Genomic DNA, 19,751 nt, shown 5'->3' on the forward strand with positions numbered 1-19,751 from the left:
CTCAGAGAAGCATGACTAGCTCTGAGTGGCAGCTAATAAGAGGCTGGGTCCGAGGCTGGAGTACTTTCCATCATCCCACCCTATCTCTCAGGCCCAAGGTTGTAGAAAATAAGGAAGGTGCCACACTGTTGTCTGCCAGGGTCTGAGGGAGGGACAGGACTCTTCTGTCCCACTACCCTGGAAATCCCCCAGGATTATTTGCCATATGAGTCACTCAGGCCCCAGGAAAAGTTATTTTGTCTTGTAGGTTGGTTGTTCTTCCTTCTGCTAAGAACAGCTGGCCCACCTTCTAGACCTGGGGGTGGGGTAGTGGAGCAGCTTGTTACAAATTTCGTACTTGAAGCAATTTGCATTCTATAATTAATGAACATTAAAATGCATCATTACAAATGGAAACAAATGGCTTGGTGATGTTGAAAACAGGGCTGGGAAAGAGTGAGAGAAGGCCCAGGGAATGGGAAAGGGGGCTGGGAGGAGTAAGGCAGGGCCAGCATGTTATTGGAACAGTTGAGGATTAGGAGTCCCTCCCTCACTCCAATCCTCAAGACTTTAAGGCTCAGGGACTCAGGCCCAGGGTCGTCCTGTGAGTCCTTGGCTGTAGTGGAACAGAATGGAGGCTGTGAGGCTCTGGAGCTCAGCTGAACTGGGTTTCTCATCCACTTACTGAAATGCCTCTGGCGAAAGAGCAGCCCTCCAAGGAATGAGGTCATTATGAGGTGGACCTCCCCCTTTTCTTCCCCCCACTCTCAGCCCCACAGAGTCTGCCTCTCAAGGCTTCTTTTTATAAGCCCTAAGAAAGTGCTTAGAGATAACTGAATTCACTGACTTCAGTAATCTCTTCAAGGTAGCAAACCGAGTCACTTCACAACCTTCGATGCCTTCCAGTTGTACTTAGAATAAACTCAAGATGACTTCCCATGGCTGAAGTCAGGGGTCGACAACTTTTCTGAATAAAGAACCGTGTAGTAAATATTTTAGGCTTTGCAAGTCACATATGTGTGTGTTGTTGTTGTTGTTATTGTTTGATCTCATAGTCTTCCTTAAAAGCAAAAACAAAAACAAAACTTTAAAAATGTAAACATTCTTAGCCCTGTGCAAAACAGGCCATGGGGGAATAGATGTCTTTTCTCTCTTTCTCCTGCTAAATATGACTAAAAGTGTTGGAGGTTACATATAAAAAAAAACATAAGTCTGTGAAAGGTGGAGAGAAGAAGGCAGACCAGCTAGGAACTTGGGGGCCCATGGAGATATGGTGGCCAGTACCTTGGGTTTTCTGTTTGCCTCATATGTTTCAAGTTTGGAGCTGAAGGAGCCAGCAAGTCAGAAATGCCAATAGGTAAAGACCAAACAGAAGAAAACAACAACAACGAAGAAAAAAAACAAAAACAAAAACAAGCAAAACAAAAAAAAAAACCCAAAACCCAAAGCCTGCTCTCCTCAGCCAAAGTCCCAGGAAAATGGCAGCCTACGAAGACAGAATAGTGTTAGACAATAATCATTCCAGCCAAACATCACAGAAAAAACATGGTCCAACCCCAACCCATTCTAACAAAGGCCAGATAGGGAGCTAGACTTCCATCCTTACCAGACTGTAATGATACAGTCTGATAATACAGTCCTCCCCTTTCCTTACTGTAGTGATGTCAGAGAAGGCCAAGTGGGAAAACTGGGATTCTACTTCCCCTGACAGTAATGAGGTATGCCTCTACTTTCCCCTACTAGAACCGTGTCAGAGGAATCCAGATAAAATAGAAAGTTTAAGTAAGATCCAGAGTTAAAACATAATAACATAACATAATGCCCAAGTTGTCCAGGTTTCCATCAAGAATCACTTGTCGTACCAAGAACCTGAAAGATCTCAAATAGAATGCAAAAAAAAAAAAAAAAAGATTGCCGATAGATGCCATTATGAAGATAACAGGAATATTGTCATATTAATGACAAATATGTTAAAATAGCCATCATAAAAATGCTTAAACAAGCAATTATAAGCACAAATGAGGAAAACATCAGAAAGAACGAGTTCTCAACATTTGCTGCAACATGGACAGCACTGGAGGAGATAATGCTAAGTGAAATAAGTCAAGCATAGAAAGACAATTATCATATGGTTTCTCTCATCTATGGAACATAAGAACTAGGAAGATTGGTAGGGGAAGAAAGGGATAAAGAAAGGGGGGTAATCAGAAGGGGGAGTGAAGCATGGGAGACTATGGACTCTGAGAAACAAACTGAGGGCTTCAGAGGGGAGGGGGGTGGGGGAATGGGATAGACTGGTGATGGGTAGTAAGGAGGGCACATATTGCATGGTGCGCTGGGTGTTATACGCAACTAATGAATCATAGAACCTTGCATCAGAAACCAGGGATGTACTGTATGGTGACTAACATAATGTAATAAAAAAACATTAAAAATTAAAAAAAAAAAAAACAAATGAGGAAAACAAAGTCTTATTAAAGAAGTAGAAGATATAAAGGAGAAACATGAATATTACAGAACTGAAAAATACAATAACCATAAAAAAATTTTTGAAAACTCAGTGAATTGACTCAACTAGTAGATGGAGAGGACAGAGAAATTAAGCAGTGAACTTAAAGACAGAGCAATAGAAATTACCCACTCTGAACATCAAGAGAAAAGACTGATAAAGAAAATAAACACAGTCTCAAGGGCCAGAAGGAGAGAAGAAAGAGTGGAACTGAAAAATTACTCAAAGAAATAATGACTGAAAATTTTCAAATTTTGTAAAATTCATAAATATACATATTTGAGAAGCTGAGCAAACTCCAGATTAAACACAAAGAAATCCCTGCCAACAATCATAGTCAAATTTCAGTTTTTCCAGGAAAAATTCTTGAAAGCAAGGAGAAAGAAATGACATCTTACTTACAGGGGAAACATAATGTGAATGATGGTTGGAATTCTCATGAGAAACCATGGAAGCCAGGAGGAGGTGGCCCAGCATTTTTAAGTGTTGGATGAAAAACAAAAACAAAAACTGTGAACTCAGAATCCTGTGCCCAGTGGGTATCTTTTTGGAATGAAGGAGAAATCAAGTCATTCTCATATGAAAGAAAACTAAGAGAATTGGTTGCCAGTAGACTTATTCTAAAGACTGGCTAAAGGAAGTTCTTGAAACAGAAAAGAAATGTTAGAAGAAGCAATTTTAGGAATGGTGGGAAGGAGAAAGAACACAACACGAATATGGGTAAATGCAATAGACCTTCCTTCTCTTCTTGAATTTCCTACATTATGTTTGACGGTTAAAGTAAAAATGGTAGCACTATGTGATGTGGTTCTAAATGTATTTGGAGGAATATTTAAGAGAAGTATGTTGCAGATGAGAGAAGATAAAGGGACATCAGGGAAGTAAGGTTCCTATACATCACTTAAGTGGGTAAAATGATGGCATAAGTAGACTGTGATAAGTTACACATACCTAGAGCAAACACTAAAAACTATACAAAGAGATGTACTTAAAAACACTATAGATAAATCAAAATGGAATTTAAAAAATGTTCAAATAACCCACAAGAAGACAAGAAAAAGAAAACAGAAAAATGAAAAATGGAGATCAGAAAAAACTTGAGCTCTAAAATACAAGTAATCACATTAAATGTAAATGGTCTAAAAGTAAAAATTAAAAGGCAGAAATTGACAGAGTTAATTTAAAAATATGCTCCAATTATATGTTGTTTATAAGAAATTCACTTAACATATCATGACTTAGGCAGGTTAAAGTAAATAAAAAGGCATATGCAAATCAAACAAAAGCGGGAGTAGCTATGTTCATATTAGATAAAGTAAGCCAAAGGGAAATCATATAATAATGAAAGGGTCATCCACCAAGAAGTCATAGCAATCCTGAATGATTATGCATCAAACAACAGAGCTATAAAATGTGTAAAGCAAAAACCAATAGAACTGAAAGGAAAAAAAGAAAAATCCATAATTACAGTTGGATACACCAACCTTCCTCTCTCAACAACTGATATAACAATTAGAAAATGAGTTATAGAATAACTCAATGATACCATCAACTACAAGGATCTAGTTAATATTTATAGAACACACTGCCCAGCAACAACCGAATACATATTGTTTCTAAGTACTTATGGAACACATACCAAGATAGACCATATCCTGGGCCATGAAAAAAACCTCGGTAAATTTAAAAAATTCAAATTATACAGAGTGTATTCTCTAGCTACAATAGAATCAAACTATAAAGCAATAACAACAGAAAAGCTTTAAATATTTGGAAACCTCACAATACATTTCTAAATAATCCATGGATTAAAGAGGAAGTCTCAAGGGAAATAAAAAATACACTGAACTGAAAGAAATAAAAATATGGTATGTCATAATTTGTGGGACACGGGTAGCATAATGATCTGTTCTTGCCTTGTAAATTTCTCTGTGTCTTTATATTTAATGAGGAGGAAAGTTATAGCCATGAATGCATACATTAGAAAAGAAGTTTCAATTAGTAATGTAAGCTTCCACCTTAAGAACCCATAAAAAAGAGAACAAAATAAACCCAAAGCAAGCAGAAGAAAGGAAATCAATGCACTTAAAAACCGAAAGAAGAAAAATACACAAAAGTCAATGAAATAAAAAAAAAATGATAGCTTGAAAACATCAAGAAAATTGGGAAAAAAATAGCAAGACTGATAAAAAGGGAGAGAAGATGCAAGTTATCAATATCAGGAATGAAACAGGTTATATACAATACCATTTCCAATGCCTAAAAAATAATGAAATACTTTGATGTAAATCTAACAAAACATGCATGGGACATGTTTGCTGAAAATGGCTGATGAAAGATTTTTTTTTAAAGATTTTATTTATTTTATTTGAGAAGGAGAGAGAGAGAGAGAGAACATGAATAGGAGGAGGGGCAGAGAGAGGGAGAAGCAGACTCCCCACAAAGCAGGGACTCTGACATGGGTCTCAGTTCCAGGACTCTGGGATCATGACCTGAGCTGAAGGCAGATGCTTAACCAACTGAGCCACCCAGGAGCCCTGATGAAAGATATTTTTAAATGATCTAAGTAAATGGAGTCACAAACTGTGTTCATGGATTGGAAGACTCAACATCATAAAGATTTCCATTCTTTTCAAATTGATAGAAAGTTTTAGAATAATTCCTATCAAAACCTCAGCATGATTTCTTTTTTTTTTTTTGATACAGACAAGATTTTCCTGAAATTTATATGGAAGGGCAAAGGAACTAGGAGAAGCAAAATTTCTTTTGAAAAAGTAGAATGAAGTGGAAGGAGTCAGTCTATCCTTTATCTAGATGTAAATAACTATGGTAATCAAGGCTGTGGTGTTAGTAGAAGGACAGACCTATAGCTCAACGGACAGAATAAAAACCCAGAAATGACCCACACAGATAAGCTCAATTTGTTTTTTGTTTGTTTGTTTTTTGTGTGTGTGTGTTTTTTTTTTTTTTTTTTCCGAAGAGGCTAAAGCAATTTACTGGAGAAAAGGGAGTCTTTTCAACAAAGGATGCTGGTACAACTGCACATTCACAGGCAAGAAAACAAACCTCAGTGTAAGTCTCACACCTCGTGCAAAAATTAACTCAAAATGTATCACAGAATTAATTGTGAAACATAATGCCATAACACTTCTAGAAAAATACACACACACACACACACGAGAAAATCTTTGAGATTTGGGCTTGGCAAAATGTTCTTAGATTCTAAAAGTATGATCCATAAAAGAGAAAATGGTAACTTGGATTTCATCAAAATTAAAAACATTTGCTCTGTGAAAGCTCATTTGAAGAAGATGAGAAGACAAGTTACAAACTGGGAGAGAAAATACATTTGCAAGCCACATCTCTGACAAAAGTCTAATGTCTAGAATGTATAAAGAACTCTCAAGCCTTAACAGTAAAAAAATCCCAAATCATTCAATCAGAAAATGGGCAAAAGACATTAAGAGACATCTCACTGAAAAGGATATACAGATGGAAATGGAGCCCAAGAGAGATTCAGCATCACTAACTACTAGGAAAATTCAAATTAAAACCACAGTGAAGGTATTACTACACATGTATCAGGATGGTGCATATATATTATATATTATATATATAATATATACATAATACGTATTATGTATGTATAATACATAATATATGTTAATATATAATATATGTTAATATATAATATATAATGATATAAATATATTATATACATAAATATATATATGAGTAAATAAATAAAATGGCAATTCCATGGTGTGAAAAAAGATAATATATATATATATATATATATATATATATATATATATATATATATATATATAATGTATATATATATTACATCAAATACTGTTTAGGGTGAATCACTCATACATTACTTGTGGGAATTTAAACTAGGACAGCCACTCCGGAAAACAGTTTGGCAGCTTCCTAAAAAAATTAAATATGCAACTATCATATGACCCAGAAATTATACTTCTTGGCATTTTTTTTCAAAGAAGTGAAAATTTATGTTTACACAAAAGCTTGTATGCAGATGTTTATAGCAGCTGTTCATTACAGTGAAGAACTGGAAACAACGCACGTGGCCTTCGGCAGGTGGATGGTTAAATACACGATGGCATGCCCATACCAAGGAATACTACTGTGCAATAAAAAAGGAGCTGAATGTTGATACATCAGCAATCTGGATGAATATGAGAAGAATGTTGAGTGGGGAAAAAGAAGCCAGTCCCCAAAGTTCACATATTTTATATTTTTATTGATGTTATATTCCTGAAATGACAGAGATTCTATAATTCATTCTAAAGAATTCTACAATGTAAAGGAATGGAGAACATGGCGGTTTCTGGGAATAAAGGAAAGGGTCAGGTGGGAAGTGGGTGTGACTTTAACAGGGCAACAGGAAGAATTTCTGTAGTGATGCAAATGGTCTGTATCTTGATGATCAATGTATGTATCCTGGCTGTCATAATTCTTCTATCCAAGATGTTTCCATTGGAGGAAACTGGTCAAAAGGCACATGGGATTTCTCTATACCATATTATTTCTTAGAACTGCATGTGAATCTACAATTATCTCGAAATATAAAAAATATATAACAATTTTTAAAAAAAAGCAAACCAACAGATCAGTTTGCCAACTCTGGCTTAAGGGATTTGGTCACTGCTTTCCTCTCACACCTTGCCTTGTGCTAGCCAACCTTGTTTTCTCCTGTGTCACTAAGCTTTACTGTCTGGTCTTGTCTGTTCCATAGACAGGCCAACACCGTTCCTCCCTCAGGACTCTCCTACTTCCTGTTCCTTCTTGGATGACACTTCCCATTTGAATTCACCCAGGAGACTCCACTCATTATTCAGGCTTCACTCAGATGTTCAATGTATGCCTCCTTCACTCCATTCACTTGGTTCTTTCTTCCTCTCTCTTTTTTCACACCATGGAATTGCCATTTTATTTATTTACTCATCAGTCATTTTTCTCCTCTCTAGAATTTAAACTTCATGAGAACAAGGCCTTGTCTCTTGTGTTTACTGTGACATTTTCAGCACCTGGTACATTTGGTTAGCACTGAGTAGGTGTCCAATAAATATTTTTTGAATGATCCAATGAAGGGCTTGTATAGGTAAGAAAGAAGCTGATAGTTTTAGTTAGGTTTCCTTTTGGGGGGTTCAGTTCATTCATTTACCATTTGTTCACTTGCCCTTCATTTATGAAGTACCTACTATGTGCTGGGTTCTAAGCCAGGCACTTCAGGCATGCTTTCTCATAAAGTCTCCAGAAATGCCTCCAAGAGAGGCACCGTTACTCCCGTGTTCCAGCTGAGGGACCTGAGGGGTTCTCTGAGGTGAAGCACTTGTGCCGTGCCGCTCAGGGTCACAGAGCCTGCGTGGAATCAGGCCTGACTTCAGTCCCCCTTCAGTCCCCATCCTCTTGTCTCCAAGCTGTCCCCCCGTTTAAAGAAAGGAAACCGAGGCCCAACTGGGTTCCAGGGCTTGCCCAACACACAAGGCAGGTAAGCAGAAGTGCCTGGACAGGAGTTCTGATCTTCCTCTTTCTAGTATGGTGGCACGTCTCCCTTGTGCTCAGGGACATCCTCTCCCGACCAAGAGGAAGACTTCTCTGACCAAGGCCTCCCTACTCCAGTAACCACTAGTCACTCACACTGCCAGGGTTTTGGTTTTCCCATTCACATTATACTGTGCTTCTTTGTATGTTCTATTACTAGTCCTCTGTCTGACAGATACATAATATTCCTTAGCTCTCAAGCTAGGTTCTAAGCTCCTTCAGATTACCCACAACAGCAGCTGCCACTTGCCACGAGTGCTGTGCTGAGCATCTGATGCATTTAACTCCCGGTATTAGTATCTATTGCCGCTTAACAATCATCCCAAAACTGAACAATGGAAACTGAATAGCTTTTACTATCTCACATCATCTTTGAGCGTCAGACATTCAAGAGTGGCTTAGCTGGGTGGGTCTGGCCCCTCTGAGGTGGTAGTCACGGTGTCAGCGGACTGAACGGGCCTGATTGGGGCTGGAGGGTCTCTTTCCAAGCTCACTCATGTGCCGCTGGAAGGTCAGCCTCACTGGCTGTTGGCCAGAGGCTTCCTTCCTTTCCTTGCCCCACGGGACTCCCTCTAGTACTGCTCCCAACATGGCAGCTTGATTTCACCACAGCATGTGGTATGAAAGAGAGGCAGGGAGACAGAAGGAAGCCTCGGTCTTTTATAATCTAGTCTTGGAAGGGATAGACCATCAGTTCTGCCATATGCTAGTGGTCATGCCGAACGGCGCCGGTGCCGTGTGGGAGGAGACTACACCGGGTGCGAACGCCAGGAGGCGGGAATCGCTGGGCGCCATCTTTGATGCTGGATACAACTCTGTTTACTCCTTACAGTAATCATACAAACGTAGAGGAGGTTGAGTCACTGGCAAGAGGTTACGCCGCTTGTCAGAAGCAGAGTTTGGATTCAGACCCGAAGTTAACACACAGACACACTCTACATCCTGTCTGGCACTCAGATGACTCTTTTGAAAAGTAGCAAGCAGCCGCATCATTGCAGATAGTAGGCTAACGCTGACGCTGGGGACAAGGCAGGAGGGTCCATAGTATTATAACCTTTGCATTTTGGTGAAGGAGACAGATGACAAGCAGTGAAGTAATTGAAGTAATATGCAAGTAATCTTGAGTGATACTAGTAGATTTAGTCTGCCCTCGCCCACCCCCAAGGACTCAGGGCATGAAGAACACGTTGGACGAAGGGATGATCACGTGAAGGTGATGTGAAAACCTACTTCATCTGCTCAGAAGACCTCTCCCTTGGTCACAGACCAAATGCAAGTTTAATTCTAGCTCTGCCTTTCGTTCGCTGTGTTATGTTAATCAAGGACCTTCACCTCTCTGAGCCTCTGTTTCCCATCTGTAAATCATCATCAGGTTTGCCTTCAGCCAGCAAATGCTTCAACGTAAAGGGTAGTAAGTGTGGTGGGTGGAGCCCCAAGGCGAGATGGGGACCTGGCTTTGTACCCTCTGCTCATGTGCTAGGGGATGTGGGGTGATGGACACCCTCCTCCTCTCTGAGCCTCCAGTTTAAAGTAAGGAAGTTAAGTCAGCTCTAAATCCCTCTTTGCTCCAATGTCCTGAGACAGGAAATCCATCATCAGTTAGTGACAGGGGAGTGGAATGAGTTGCCTGGGAGTTAGGTAAGAGCTACAGAGCCAGAAAGCCTGAAAAGCCCCACCCCTGCCACTTCTCCTCGGTTTCCTGATCTGGAAAATGGGACTAATGACACTACCCGCCTGACTTGGTTTCCTGTGGCCACTATACCAAATCACCACAAACCGTGTGGCCGAAGACGATGGAAATGTACTCTCTCTCAGTTCCAGAGGGCAGAGGTCTGAAGCCATGGTGCTTCTGAGGGTCCTGCTCCCTCCGGGGTCTCACTTGCTTTTTTTCTACTTCGGGCAGTTGCAGCATTGACTGACTCGTGGCCACATGGCTGAAATCTCTGCCCTGCCTTCACGTGGCCTTCTCATCTGTGCGAGTCCTCTCTCTGCCTCTATCTTAGGAGGACATCCGTGACCGCATTCAGATTACCTTGATAATCCAGCTAGTCCATGTAATGCAAGGACTTTAATTTAATCACATCTGCCAAAACTTTACCATAGAAGGTGACATTCACAGGTTTCAGGAGTGAGGACAGAAACATATCTTGGGGAGCCTACCACACTACCTCATAGGCCTGCTGTAAGGACTAACTCAGTAAAAACAGGTTAAGTGTTTAGATCTTGCCTGGATTACAGAACATACTTTTTTAAAGAATAAAAGTGGCAGAGAATCAGCAGGGGGTAGGAAGGACTATGGGTGATTTCGTGCCCCCATTCCCTCCTGTCACCTGGTGAGGTCAGCCATTCTTTCCAGCACTCATCCCTGAGTCTCTGCAGACAGACCCAGCCCCAAGTACCCGTAAATGGCTCCCAAATGACCCCGTGACCAGGTGCCCTCCTGTCTGACCGTGAGTGTTCCAAGACAAGCAGTGGCTTCCTCTGAGCTTGTATTAATATTTACAGCACTTCACTCACATGGAAAATTGATTTTTCTTCTTAAGCACAAAATGTAGCCAGTTTTATAACCTTTCTGCAGCTTGACAAAGGCCATTTATAACCCACTTTCTCTGTCACCCTCCCTGGCGCCAGTCTCAAATGTCTCAAAGAACTCTCATGCATTTGTAATTTCTTTACATTTCTTCTTAGGCAAAATTTAATTTCCAGGACAGCTGACCTGTTGTTGTTGTTGTGGTTGTGGTTGTTGTTGTTATGGTGGTCTTTGTAAATTGATTTGTGTGTGTGTGTTTGTTACTGATGTTGTTCGGGATGGTGGCTTGGGGAAGGGACTGGAGGCGGGGAATGTGTGTACCGTGGGGCCATTTTAATCAGTGATGTCCAGTGATGGATGAGGAGGGCTGAGCTCTGGGTGTTCATCTCTGTGGACAGGCAATGCCAGCAGGGTGACTGAAATTAAAACTTCGTACCTCGTTTTCAGTCCCAGATGCAGGAGGGTTGATCCTGCTTCTCTGTCTGCCAGAAAGGAAAAGATGAGCTCAGCTCATCAAATGATGGAAAAGAAATAGCCAGTTGTCCCTACAGTATAAGATCTTCCCTTTACAGAGTACTTAGCAGATGCCAGGAACACTGATAAGAGCAATCGGCCGAGGTCATTCAAGATTGGAGTCATTGGCATTTTTTAGGGACCGGAGTGCTGCTGGTTTGGTGACCTGGAGAGAGGTGCCCATGGCCAGGCAGAGGATCTGAGGCACCTACAAAGGACCTTGCCTATGAGCTTAAGGGAGATTCAAGGTGGTGGTAGTGTTGTTGTTGTTGTTGTTGTTGTTGTTGTTGTTGTTGTTGAAAATGCACTTAGGTATTTCAGCCAGGGAGGAATGATTTAGAAATAGCACTCTGTTGGCCATCAGGAGGATGGTGTGGAGGACAAGACCAGGCTGGAGTTTGCAGGTTCCTGCTGTGGGCACGCAGGAGTCCTATTCAGGACTCCAGAGACAGGGATGGAAATTAAGAGACAAATTCAGGGAAGGAAGAGAACTCACATGTGACAAGTACCAAATGGTGTGTGGAATTCTGAAGTAAGGTGCATGCTCCCAGGATCCAGTTTAAGCTTTACAACAAGTCCATAGGTGTGGGTGCCATGCCCATTTAACAGATGAGGAGGCTGAGGGTCGGGGATGGTGAATAACTCGCCCCAGATATCACAGAGGGAGAAGAGGAAGAGCTGAAATGTAAATTCATATTAGTAGAACTCTTTAAAATATATCTGGCTGCTGGCCAGAGTGATTTTTTTTAATCAGTGGCAGACCCTATTAGACCATAATAAATACAATAATGGTGATGGTTCCGGCAACGTCAATAGTCATAGCAGCTAACACCTGCTGTCCAGTTGCCATGTGAGCAGCAGTGTTCTGAGCACTTTGCTGACGGTACCCCTTCATATTCTCTCACATCTCCTGGGCAGATACTGACAAAAGTCCCATTTCGCAGGCAGGCACACTGAGGGTCAGGGAGGCCATACAGCTATGAATTGGCCAAATAAGACTTTGATTGGAACTGGCTCTGTGGTCCCTGTCACATGCCCCCTTTCAGAAGGTGGGAGGAGAGGGCTTGAAGGGACCCACCGCCTCCTCGGCCGTGACCGCCCTGTTGCTCTCTCCCCCTGAGCAGTGCCCCGAGGAGCTGAGGCCCATGAAGGACGGCTCCGGATGCTACGACCACTCCAAAGGTATTGACTGCTCGGACGGCTTCAACGGTGGCTGCGAGCAGCTTTGCCTGCAGCAGACGCTGCCTCTGCCCTATGACGCCACCTCCAGCACCATCTTCATGTTCTGCGGGTGAGTCTTTGTCCCCAAGGCCCAGCCACTCCCTTCACAGCAGCCGGAGATGTGGGGAAAAGGTCAGGAGCTGCAGTCAGGCCAAGCCGGGCCTGACCTTCAACAAAATGCTTTCTGTGTCTGCTCTTTTAGCCCAAGAAGCAAAAGGCAACACAATAACCTTCTATTGGGTATTGGGAGGAAGAAGTAAAATAAATAATTGATTAATAGTTCCAATAATAAATGGAATCCATGCTCAGGCTGTGTCCTAGGGTCAGGACTGTTTTCTGCTGAAGCCCCTTCTGCATCTCCCCTACAGCCCCAGCCAGTGTAGTTTGGAGACCAGAGCAGGCACCTCAATGGTGTCATTGAGAAACCAGCAGGTGTGCACATAAGGACACAGGCTTAGGCCAGGCATTCCACTGCAGGAGTTTAGCAGTGCCCATTCAGGGACGGCCTCTCTATGCCCTAAGGCCCTATCTGTAAGAAGAACCAAGTGGGGGCGGGGGGGGGGGGGGGAGGGAAGGAGGCCATGCAGGCCAGTGCTAAGAAGTCAATGGCATTTTAAAATTCCTCTGAGCCTGAAAGAAGGGCCATGTTGGGACCAGCTTGCTGAGTGGCCCAGGACAAGTCGCTTTTCCTCTCCGGGTGTGGTCTGATCACCTGTAAAATGAGAGCTTTGGACAGCAATACCGACCATTTCTTCAGTATTTTCCATACGGAGGACCGTAGTGGGAGTTATCTCTGTCCTGAATGGCATCCGCGGAGGGCTTGGTCCTCAGCGATTACTCAGGAGAAAGGCTGCACTTTTTCTTCTGCTTCACTCTCCTCCTGGTGACATCTTAGTTTTTAAAAATGTGCTCCTCCCTTGACATTCTGGTCTCACACAAACGATCCCGTGCTCATGCAAGAATGTCAGTCATTGAAATACACTCGTGCTTTAGTTAAGATAGAAAAACAGAATGAGATTTAACAAGAACCTGTTCATTCCTACGTCTTGTGCAAAAGAGGCTGGGGGAGCGTGTATGAGTTTAATCCCAGTTTAACAGAAAATGAATTTTTCGTGCACGGTTCTAGTCCAGGGCTCCAGTGTTCCTTTGGGACATATTTCAGGGTCTCCCTCCCCCCCGCCCCAGTTACACTGGGGCTGCAGGTGCCTTTGAGCAGGTGCTGGAGCAGCTTGCTGGAGGCGCTAGATATGTATCAGTTAAATAAATAAGAAATAAATTAGTGTATGCAGACCTGAATGTATAGCTGTCTCTCCTCAGCTTAAGTGACTGCAGGGCAGTGTTGAGTAAATTATGCATGGGCTTAGATCTGAGGCTTGAATACACAATCAGCTGTGTGCTTATCATTATTTTTCTCCCTGTGTACTGGGTGTGTGTGGGGGGGGGGGGGAGTGTCTTTCTGTTGCAAAAACAACAGTAACAGCAGCCAGGACAGCCGTAATGGACTTGGACACAGAGACCGTCAGCACCTTCCGTCCCTAGCACCCTGCCGCGGTCAAGGGGAGTCAACAGACTTTGGTTCTCACCCAAGCTCTACAGGTGACTCTCTGTTAGACATTGGGCAAGCCTCTGAGGACCCCTGCTCTTCCGTTTCTTCATCTCTAAACTTTTAATAACAGTTACCTCAGTATAAAGATGGTTGGGAAGAACGCAACCATTTACTGTTTATTACTCCTCTAAGGTTAAGTCATGTGCCCAAGGTCGCATGGCTAGTAATGTAGCTCACTACCTTCTTGCTGTGTGACCTTGAGCAAGTCACTTAACATCTCTGTGCCTCCCTTTCCTCATCTGTAAAATAGGGATGGTAATAGTTATCTCTTTATGGAGTTGTCCTGAGGACTAAAATGCATTACATCACAATTTATATGACTATCTGTAAAGTGCTTTTGAAGTATAGTTGAGATACAGTATTAGTTTCAGATGTACAACATAGTGATTTGACATTTATATACGTTATGAAATGCTCACCATAGGTGTGGTTACCGTCTGTCACCATCAAAGTTATTACACCGTTATTGACTATCTTTGCTGTGTCATGCTTTGCAACCCCATGACTTCCTTATAACTGGAAGTTTCTTCCCTTGATTCCCTCTCTTATTTCACCTGTCCCTCCACCTCCCCTCTCCTCTGGCAACCACGGGTTTGTTCTCTGTATTTATGACTCTGTTTCTGTTTCGTTTTGTTTGTTTCAATTTTTAGATTCCACGGATAAGTGAAATCATTTGGTATTTTTCTTTCTCTGACTTCTTTCACTAATACACTCTCGATCCAACCATGTTGCTGCAAACGGCAAGATTTCATTTTTTTTGGATGGCCGAGTAATATCCCATTGTGTGTGTGTGTGTGTGTGTGTGTGTATATACACACACACACACATACATACACCACATCTTCTTTATCCATTCATCTGTGAATCGACACTGGGCTGCTTCCATATCTTGGCTATTGTAGAAAATTTTGGAACGAACATCAGGGTGCATGTATCTTTTCAAATTAGTGTTTTCATTTTCTTCAAATACCCAGAAGTCGAACTGCTGGATCTTAGGGTGCTTCTGTTTTTATTTATTTTGAGGAACCTCCATACTGTTTTCCACAGTGGCTGCACCAATTTACATTCCCACCAACAGTGCACTGACGCTCCCTTTCCTCCACTTCCTTGCCAACACCTGCTCTTTCCTGTCTTTTTGATATTAGCTGTTCTCACAGGTTTGAGGGGTATCTCTTTGTGGTTTTGATTTGCATTTTTCTGATACTTAGTGATGTTGAATGCCCTTTCATGAGTCTATTGGCTGCCGGTGTGTCTTCTTAGGGAATATGTCTCTTCAGGTCCTCTGGCCATTTTTTAATCGGATTGTTTGTTGTTTTTTGGAGGGGGTGTTGTATATCCAATAAGAGGTTAATATCCCAATGAAGAATTCTGAAGTCATAAATAAGATCGAATGGGTGGGAGTTTGCTGTGAGCTGTTGAAGCCCATCCCAATGCTGATAAACAGGACAGAAAAGAAAAGAAAATCCAGGTCTCCTAAAACCAACTGCAGTGTCAAAGTGTTTTGGAAATTGGCTATTAAGGATGCAAATGAGAAGGTACCCACAGTTGTTAGAAGCACTATAAACAAAACAATGAAAGCCATTAGCAGGTACTTGTGAGAAAGTTGGTGGAGAGAAGTGGCAAGCCTTGAATTAAGCAAGGAAAACAAACCTTTGCTCAAGGAGACATTCAAAACTTACTCAGAGCTCCGCGACCTCTCTGAATTTCCTGGGTAGGGGCAGGTGTATTAAACCTCTGTGCACCCAGGACAGTCCCCGCAGCTAACTCATGAAGTGCCTGTACAGGCCATGACTGTGCCTAGTGCTTTGATTACAATAGGCTGTTTAATTCTCCGAACAACTCTACAAAGGAGGCACTATGATGATCCCCAGTTACCCTCAAGAAAACCAGGCACACAGCTGCTCTGTGACTCGGCCAAGGTCACTCAGCTGATAAATAGAGGCTTTAGGGTTTCCATCCAAGCCGTGTGGCTCTAGGCTGTGTTACTCCTGGCCTCTGGCTACTTGAAGCTATGTAATCTTAAGCAAGTCATTAAACTTCTCTGAGCCTTGCCTTTCGAGTAGAATCCGCTGGGATTGTGAAGATAAATGACATTATGCATGCATAGGGACTAGCACACGTAAGCCCCCGGGAAATGGTAGTCACAGCTAGTGCAAGAAGTATAAAGCCATTGGATTTCATCACTCAGTGACTGAACTGTAGGTCTTGTTCACCATCTCCACCTAGAACAGTGCCTGGCACATAGTAGGAGCTCAAGTAATCATTGTTAAATGATGTTCCTCGATTAACGTGGCTAAAGGAGTTGTTCCTGGTCCAGTCTTCCCAGCTGCGATTCCAGCTGTCTCCCTTTTCCTAAATTAGGCCCCTTGGCTTCAGCTTCTGGGATTTTGGCAGCGTTGTTCCTTCTGCCTCTCCTCTCCTCCTCCCTTGTACCATCCTGCTTGCCTGTGGGGCCATTTAGCTTAGACAGCTCTGTTTCAATCCTCCAGACTCAGTGAAGATAGAACCTTCTCTGACAAGTCTTCTTTGAGCCCCATGGGGTGCAGGAGTGAGATGTGCAGTTACCCCAGAGCTGGATAATAGAATACCTCGCTCTTTCAAGTGGATACTACTTAAATATTGGCTCAGTTATTTATCAAGTGGGGTTAGGGCATGCAAAGAAAGGACTTTCTTTTCTTGTTTATTTTGATTTGTATTTTTTCAGTTCTACCCACAAGACCCTCTTCCAAGGGAGAGGGCCATTTGCATGTAGCCTTGAATTCCAAATTATCCCCCCGGTGAAATCTGGACATCTCTTGCAGACTGGACCTGTAGCTAGCTGCCCTGATTGTCAGCCCCTAGTCAGGCCACAGTCCACACAACTGAGTAAAATATCTTTCTCTGGGGTCACACAGCACCCCTCCCCCCAACCCGAGCTTCTCTCTGTGGTTACCCCATTGCTCTTTTGACTATCTGCTTTGCTGTGTGGTCCTCATCACACTTGAGTTCCTCATGGTCAGGGACGAGGTCAAAGTCGTCTATGGATCCCCTTTGTCACTCCCCACTGTTTGCCCCCAGAACTTCTTCAAAACCATAATCGTTGAATTAAGGAATTCATCTACCTGGGATTTTTTTTCTTTCTTTTTTTTTTTTTTTTTAGGATTTTATTTATTTATTTGACAGAGAGAGAGATAGCCAGTGAGAGAGGGAACACAAGCAGGGGGAGTGGGAGAGGAAGAAGTAGGCTCCCAGCGGAGGACCCCAATTTGGGACTCGATCCCGGAACGCCAGGATCACTCCCTGAGCTGAAGGCAGACGCTCAACGACTGCACCACCCAGAGGCCCCCATCTACCTGGGATTTCTTGTAGCTACTCTGTGCTTGGTCTTTTGTGGGATGCTGAGAACACTAAGAGCACTGAGTACAAGTCCTTGCCCACCTGGGACAGAGGGGACACTGAAGGTAGGTGGCTAAGCCTCACTTGGTCCCAATTGATGTTGACAGAGCCCAGGTACCAGTGTGGTAGAGAGAGGCAGGTGAATTTGAGAGAGGTGGGGAAGGGCATTGGAAACTAAGCTGAAGCATTTAGAATGAATCTTAGAGATGAGGGAGCAGCACCTCCCCGAAAGACCTCAGTAGGTTACCTAGCAACCAAGTTTGTATCATTTGTATAGTGTGTTTATAATGTATTCTGTGCATTCTTCTATGAGAACTTAGTATTACCCAGATAATAAAAAGATAGTAGTGACCAGAGCCATTTGTAAGGAGAGAAACAGAAAGGTAGGAAATGGTTTCAGGATCTTGACATGGGGGTGTTACTCAGTGTGAGATAAATTTAGCTCTGTGCTTCTTGGCAACCGAAGTAAACAGGAAAAAACAAAACAAAACAAGACAACAAACCCTGGTAGATTATATAGTTGTCCTGACTTGACAAAAGGAAGGTTGTGGTTTTTGTTGTTTTATTGTGTTTTGTTTGTTTTAAGGGACACCTTTTTCCTGACATAATGTGCTAAGAAAGATGTTCCCTGTATATTTTTAAATAAATCATAATCAGGGGTGCCTGGGTGGCACAGCAGTTAAGCATCTGCCTTCGGCTCAGGGCGTGATCCCAGCGTTCTGGGATCGAGCCCCACATCAGGCTCCTCTGCTATGAGCCTGCTTCTTCCTCTCCCACTCCCCCTGCTTGTGTTCCCTCTCTCACTGGCTGTCTCTATCTCTGTCGAATAAATAAATAAAATCTTTAAAAATAAATAAATAAATCATGATCAAGTCCATTAATATTTTTTGAAGTTTCAGATATTTCTCAGATCTTTCAGAGCAGAAAACTGAGGCCCAGAAGGGTCTCACAGCCGTTTGGGAGGTGAAATTGGGACAAGAGATATCCCATGTTTCTCTCTTCAAATGTGGATGTATTTAATGTATTTAAATGTAATTTAAATTAAAATGTAATGAAAATGTATTTAAAAACGTGGGCTCAAAGAGCACATCTAACCTCACATAGTCCTTACCAGACTATCTTTTTAATGTCATTTTTATGTGATTTTAAGAGGGAGAGGAGATAAGTACTTGGTTTGATAGTCATAGTGAACTGGAAGCCACTCACTTTCGTGGTCAAGCTTGCGTGCTTTCCAGCAGGAGAAACCGCTGACCTCTGGAAGGGAGACGCTGATCTGAAGCTTGACCATCAGTAACTAGTTGCAGGGTGTGGGAGGTATTCATCGGGGCACTTGTTTTTTTGTGGTTTCTGACTTTTAGGGTAGGGACTGCATTATCCTCCCTCTGACTTCTAATGGAAGGAAGAGGATTTTACCTCCCACAGTTAACACAGAACATCCTCATACAATAACATCAAACATTACAACCTCATGCTCCCAGCTGCTTGAAACATTTTGCAAAAACTCGGGTGTAAGACATATTCATGGACAGTTGACAGAAGCACACAGAAGTTCATTCATTCATTCAGAGAGGGTTTTTTTCAGCGTGGGCTCTGTAAACATTAGTCCCATATGCAGCTGAAAGACAAAAAGGGGCAGCTCAGTGGTCAAGCCTACATGGGAAAAAGTCTGTAACTCTAGAACTGCCTTGAAGGTTCACCCTGCACCTGGGGGTAGTAAAGGCTCTGACAAGTCCTGCAGTGGTGAAACATCATATGTCACTGTTTCTAAAGTGACCACATTTTCCATTTTCAAATCTCTGAAATTAGGATGCATTTTACTATCAATGCTTTGACAGAGTTAAAAAAAAATGTTTTTCTTTCTTAGTGTTAGGTAAAATGCTAATGTTTCTTATAAGTGTTAAGGGTCTTAGAATAGATACATTGTTACATAATTTAACCAGACTTCCCCACGGAATTCTGTTTCCTTTCCTTTCTTTTTCTTATTTCTTCTTTTGTAAAGAATACCCTTGGGTACCTTACATTCAAAATGGATTTTCTAGAAACTAAAATTTTCCCTTGAGTGAAACCTTCAGATGGAGACCACTCTGAGAACAGTCTTACTTATCTGTATTTTGGTTAATGTTGGGACAAGCCTGAGGGCCTTCATGAGAAGGACACCCATGGCATTGGTTAGAAGGGTTTGTGTGATTGAGGACCTTAGCTTCTAGTCCACAGAGAGTCATGGTCCTGACAGCCCCAGGGTGGGATTCATCACAGGTGTCAGGTGCAGTATTATGGACAGCTGGAAAAGCACCCATTGCTCTCTTGCCTTGGTGGTAAGATACTCAGATTTATCCCTGACATTGGTCGAAGCCTATGTGATGTACAGTTCTTTGAGCTCTTCTTACCTGACCTTTTCTGTGTTTTTAATTTTTTTCCCTAGGATTTAATTCTTTTTCCTATTAAAA

General features: G+C 42.3%; 1 protein-coding gene across 2 annotated transcripts in view; it reads left to right on the forward strand.

The window, feature by feature from the left end:
• ASTN2 (astrotactin 2) overlaps positions 1 to 19,751 on the forward strand; it is an 845,639-nt gene that overhangs the window by 519,629 nt on the left and 306,259 nt on the right. For both annotated transcript variants that reach the window (XM_045791077.2, XM_087869420.1), the window contains exon 12: positions 12,227 to 12,393. In XM_045791077.2, the coding sequence (XP_045647033.1) occupies positions 12,227 to 12,393 (167 nt within the window). The remainder of the gene's footprint in view (positions 1 to 12,226; positions 12,394 to 19,751) is intronic.

The sequence above is a fragment of the Ursus americanus genome, chromosome 18 (genome assembly GCF_024610735.1).
Source record: "Ursus americanus isolate L20-20 chromosome 18, mUrsAme1.1.p, whole genome shotgun sequence".
Taxonomy (NCBI): Eukaryota; Metazoa; Chordata; class Mammalia; order Carnivora; family Ursidae; genus Ursus; species Ursus americanus.